This window comes from Poecilia latipinna, unplaced genomic scaffold (genome assembly GCF_001443285.1).
Source record: "Poecilia latipinna isolate Pla-1442-1.1 unplaced genomic scaffold, P_latipinna-1.0 Scaffold4125, whole genome shotgun sequence".
In the NCBI taxonomy this organism is placed as follows: domain Eukaryota; kingdom Metazoa; phylum Chordata; class Actinopteri; order Cyprinodontiformes; family Poeciliidae; genus Poecilia; species Poecilia latipinna.
In genome coordinates, this window is record NW_015116741.1 from 14,309 (window position 1) to 19,483 (window position 5,175).

At 37.2% G+C, this 5,175-nt stretch overlaps 1 protein-coding gene across 1 annotated transcript in view; it reads left to right on the top strand.

The window, feature by feature from the left end:
- Positions 1 to 338: 338 nt before the first annotated feature.
- LOC106942224 (acetylcholinesterase-like) overlaps positions 339 to 5,175 on the top strand; it is a gene marked incomplete at its 3' end in the record, with an annotated part of 15,519 nt that continues 10,682 nt past the window's right edge. The window contains exons 1-4 of the mRNA XM_015025455.1: positions 339 to 621; positions 2,795 to 3,029; positions 3,388 to 3,520; positions 3,612 to 3,763. Of these exons, the coding sequence (XP_014880941.1) occupies positions 339 to 621; positions 2,795 to 3,029; positions 3,388 to 3,520; positions 3,612 to 3,763 (803 nt within the window). The remainder of the gene's footprint in view (positions 622 to 2,794; positions 3,030 to 3,387; positions 3,521 to 3,611; positions 3,764 to 5,175) is intronic.

Below are 5,175 nucleotides of genomic sequence, written 5' to 3' on the forward strand. Positions count from 1 at the left end.
TTTTTTTTAAAGGGAAAATCCCTTTTAAATCAAGTGATTTTTTTTTTTTTTTTTTTTTTTACAAAGTACATTTCACATGACAATCGTAGTCTTAATGTGCCAGGAAGAATATATAAAATATAAATAAATAAATAAATAAACTAGATATAGAGAGATGTGAATATTTAAAACGGCACACAAAATAAGATCCCATAAAATCAGACAATGAAAGAAGTGAATATAGTTGAGCATAAGACACCGCTCAACTTGATAAAATCAAGCAATTTATTAAAATTATTAATTCTTGAGAGAATAATAATAATGGGTATCTGTTCCTTTGCTTTCTCCTTAGATTTCCCATGGCAGCCTTTCAGCCTTTGCTTCTGCTGCTTCTCATCCTGACTGCATCATTTGCCAATGAAAATCAACCTATAGTCTACACCAAATACGGACGCGTTCGAGGGAGGGTCATGAAAGTTCTGGATGGATATATTCGTGTATTTCTTGGTATTCCATATGCACGTCCGCCTGTTGGATCTTACAGATTCATGCCTCCGACTCCGATGCCTAAATGGGAACATGTGAAAGATGCCGGTGCATTACCAAATTCCTGCTACCAGATACATGATACCACCTTTCCAGGTATGATTCGAGAATACACAATTCAAGATATTTTAAAGTAAGTTTAATTTCATCTTGCACCTCTATATTATTTGTCAGTAAAAATGACTTGTCTTCCCATGAAGGGTGTTCTGTTCTTTACACTGAGTCTGCCCTCGTCAAAGTATTCAATGACATTCACATAAACACAGACTGTGGAAGAACTCCAGTGATGGCTTTATTGGATCTCGGTGCAGCATTTGACACTCATGACCATGACATACTACTGAAACGACTGGAAAGTTGGGTCGGACTCACCGGTCCACTACTCAACTGGTTCTAATCTTACATAAAGAGTTTCAATAGATGACTTCTCATCAAAGCAGTCCCATGTGGGAGGGTTCAATCCTAGGACCTCTCTAATTTAATATCTATATGCTCCCAGTAACTCAGGTTATAACATGTAATAAGATTAGCCACCTTATCTATGCAGATGATACACAGCTCTACATTCGCATGTCACCAGGTGACTCCAAACTCATCCAAACTGAAAAGATGATTAGAAATGATAAATGTGTGAATGTGCCAAAACTTTATCCAGCTTAACAGAAACACAACTGAAATTATTATCTTTGGCCCTTAAAAGGTAGGATCTAGAGTCAATGCACAGTTTCTGTTATTACAAATAAAAACCAGCGATCAGGTCTGAAATCTGGGTGTAGTGATGGACCCAAATTTTATCACTACACCCATCACTTTAAGTGGCTCTGAATCTTCAGAGCCACATAAAGACAGTTACAAAGTCAGCCTGAAGAACATTTCCAGAATTAGAAGACTGATGTCTCAGCAAGTTCTAGAGAAACTCATCCATGTGTTTATCTTTAGTCGCATTGATTACTGCAACAATGTCTTTACAGGTCTGCATAAATAAAAATAAAAAATCAATCAGACACCTTCAGCTGATCCAGAATGCTGCTGCTCACAATTTGACTAAAACAGGAAGACGGAGAACACCACCCCAGTTTTAAAGTGTAGGTCAGAGAATAGACTGTAAAATACTGTTACTAGTTTACTGATCACCGAACAGCTTAGCTCCACAATACACTAAAGATCTGCTGTAGTATCAACCTTCCAGATGCCTCAGGTCTTCTGGTTCTGGTCTGCTCTGTATCCCCAGAATTACAACCAAACATAGAGAGGCAACGTTCAGCTTCTACGCACCACAAATCTGGAACAAACTTCCAAAAAATTGCAAAACAGCTGAAACACTGAGTGCTTTTAAATCTAGACTAAAACTCTACCAGTTTAGAGTTGCTTTTGAAACATAATCAATTAAAAATTTAACAATGGCATTTAATATTTCATTCATAATGTTTCAAAAGCAACTCTAAACAAAACAGGTGAGTTTTCAGTCTAGATTTAAAGGCACTCAGTGTTTTACAATTTTCCGGAACTTTGCTCAAGATATGTGATGCATAGAAGCTGAATGCTCCTTCTCCGTGTTTCGTTCTGGTTCTGGGGATGCTGAGCAGACCAGAACCAGAAGACCTCAGAGGTCTCGAAGGTTGATACAACAACAGCAGATCTTTATGCATTTTGGGGCTAATTTATTCAGTGTTTTATAAACTAATAACAGTATTTTATAAGCTGTTCTCTGAGCTATAGGGAACCAGTGTAAAGACTAAATAAAAAATTTCTAAATAACAATGTACTCACGTTCATGAGGAAAATGACTAAACTTTTTCTTTATGTGCTGACTAAAATTAGTATCCCAATGAACTTTATAAAGCTATCATTATAATTATAAACCTTCTACTTAGCGATGAACAGCCCAACACTACATAAAAATTTTGGCTCTGAAAATAAGTGAAAAAGCAGCTGATGTCCAATGAAAAGCTTTTAAAGACATTCAGATAATCTACAGGAATTATGCCCAACTCTGAAAACTTGTAAAAAACTCTCTTCCACCACATGCCTTGTTCCTGGCTTGTCAATAATCAAGAAATTATGGAGTGATCCATGACTTTGCACAGTATTTGTCATAAATGGTCTTTAACGTGAAGATTATAATATAAGAGCTAGTTCAGCATATCTAGTCTGTGAAATGCTTGTGATGAAGACTAAGGATTCATTTGGCTCAAAGGTTTGATTAATCTTGCAGCTGCTCTGGCTGTAACTAAACTTTATTGTTAATAAAAATGTGATATTGTTGCAGGGTTTGAAGGTGCGGAGATGTGGAATCCAAACACCCCTGTGAGTGAGGACTGTCTGTACTTGAATGTTTGGGGCCCTGACTACAAGACCCCCACACCCAGACCGGAAGATCGTGTTCCTGTATTAGTTTGGATATATGGAGGTGCCTTTGTGTCAGGAACATCCACCCTGAATGTCTACCAAGGCCACTTCTTGTGTAAATCTCAGAATGTTGTTGTGGTATCTATGAATTACAGGTGAGAAAACATTTCAATTGAAACCACTAGTGTACCCAATCCTAGTTCTTTTAGTATTCATCTTGGAAACATTAATATAAACATGTTCATATTCACTCCCTACAGCCAAGAAGAAGGCAAATAAAAAAATCCATAAGATGAACTAGTTTTCCAACGCTTTACATATTTTGACATAATTTTTCTTGTTATTGTTATATTTTGTATAAAGCTTCCTTTACAACACTTTATCTCCAAAAATGATAACAATGGTCAGTTTGAACACAAGGTGGAAGTGACAGAAAAATATGTTGAGTACAGCACTGACACATGTTGACTGCTGCTAGTATTTTTTTTTCTTTCTTGTGGTCATGATTTTTAGACTGGGGCCACTTGGATTTCTAGCTATTAATGGAAACCAACATATCCGGGGAAATCAAGGTCTACTGGATCAGCGTTTGGCACTTAAATGGGTGGTGGATAACATTGCTGCATTTGGAGGTGATCCTAAAAAGGTAAAATAAAATTGTCCTTATTTTTCCTAAAATCAGAGAGTAATATTGAATGAATTAATGTAAATGTACTGGCATTTACTTTTGTTCCCAGATAACAATATTTGGGGAGAGTGCTGGGGCAGCATCTGTGGGGTTCCACCTGGTCTCTCCAGGCAGCCAGGGCCTCTTTCAAAGGGCTGTGATGCAGAGCGGCGCCCCTAATGCAGCATGGGCCATAGCGACTAAAAATGAGATATATGAAAGGTATGTGTGCTTAGTATTGAGCTACTTGATCCTGGATATTCTTTCAAATTCCAAATATCTACTTACATGCAGTGCAATGGTTGTCAAATAAACTATCATTTTGAGTATGAAATGCGTTGTCTTGAAAAATACCGAGCTTTCTTATGTTTTTGGCTTTTTTACTGCACTTAATGGATCAGTAAACTATTTGTTATATCAAATATGACCTTAGGAAATATAAAAAACAGTTTTCAAATGTTAATTTTAATTTAATTTTAATTACCGTATTTTCCGGAATAAAGCGCACAAAAATTATGGCGTCCATTTCTGTATTTAACCCATACATAAGGAGCACCGGATTATAAAACGCATGATAAAACATACGGTCAACAAAAAAAAAAAACAAAAAAAACAAAAAAAAAAAAACGTAACGGAAAAAAATAGAGTTCAACTTAGTTGAACTCTATTTTATTATTCTTTTTCCACAAATCCATCAAAGTCCTCCTCTTCTGAATCTGAATTGAACAGCTGGGCAATTTCGCCATCAAACATGTCGGGTTCCCTCTCATCATTGTCAGACTTGTTGCCAGATGGCTGTTCACCAATGATGCCGGCTTTCGCGAAAGCTCGGAGAACAGTTAAGGCAGATACATTATCCCAGGCATCCACAATCCATTCACACATGGTGGCGTAACTCGCACGGCGCTGCATCCCCGTCTTTGTAAACGTGTGTTCGCAGTCTGTCATTCATTGCTCCCAGGCCGCTCGCAAGTTCTTTTTGAACGCCCTTTTTACACAAATGTCCAGCGGTTGGAGTTCTTTTGTAAATCCTCCTGGAATGACGGCAAACTCTGAATTAGTTTGGTTCACTTCCTTTTTCACAGTAGCAGTGATATGGGCGTGCATTGAGTCGCAGATGAACAGGGACGGTGATGTGTGCAACAAACTATCTGGTTTTTACCGGAGGCTTATGCTGCAGAACTCGGACAACAATTCTCTGATTGGTTTATTTCTCCTGGCGTATGCACTTTAATATTACGTAATGTCCTCTGATTGGTTTATCGCTGCCAGTGTACATACTGTACACCTTACTCTCTGTGTCAGGGACATATTTTGGAATTCAGTGCACACATAAGGCGCACCGTATTATAAGGTGCACTGCTGATTTTTGAGAAAATTTAAGGTTTTCAGTGCGACTTATAGTCCGGAAAATACGGTAAGAAGTTAAAATGTTGCTCAAACCGAAAAAAGACCGAGTTTCTTATGTTTTGGCTTTTTTAGTGCACTTCATGGATCACTAAACTATTTGTAATATCAAATATGATCCTAGGAAATATAAAAAACAGTTTTCAAATGTTAATTTTAATTAAGAAGTTAAAATGCTATCCAAACCACCCTAGTTTTATGTGAAAAAGTAATTTCTGCTTGATAAA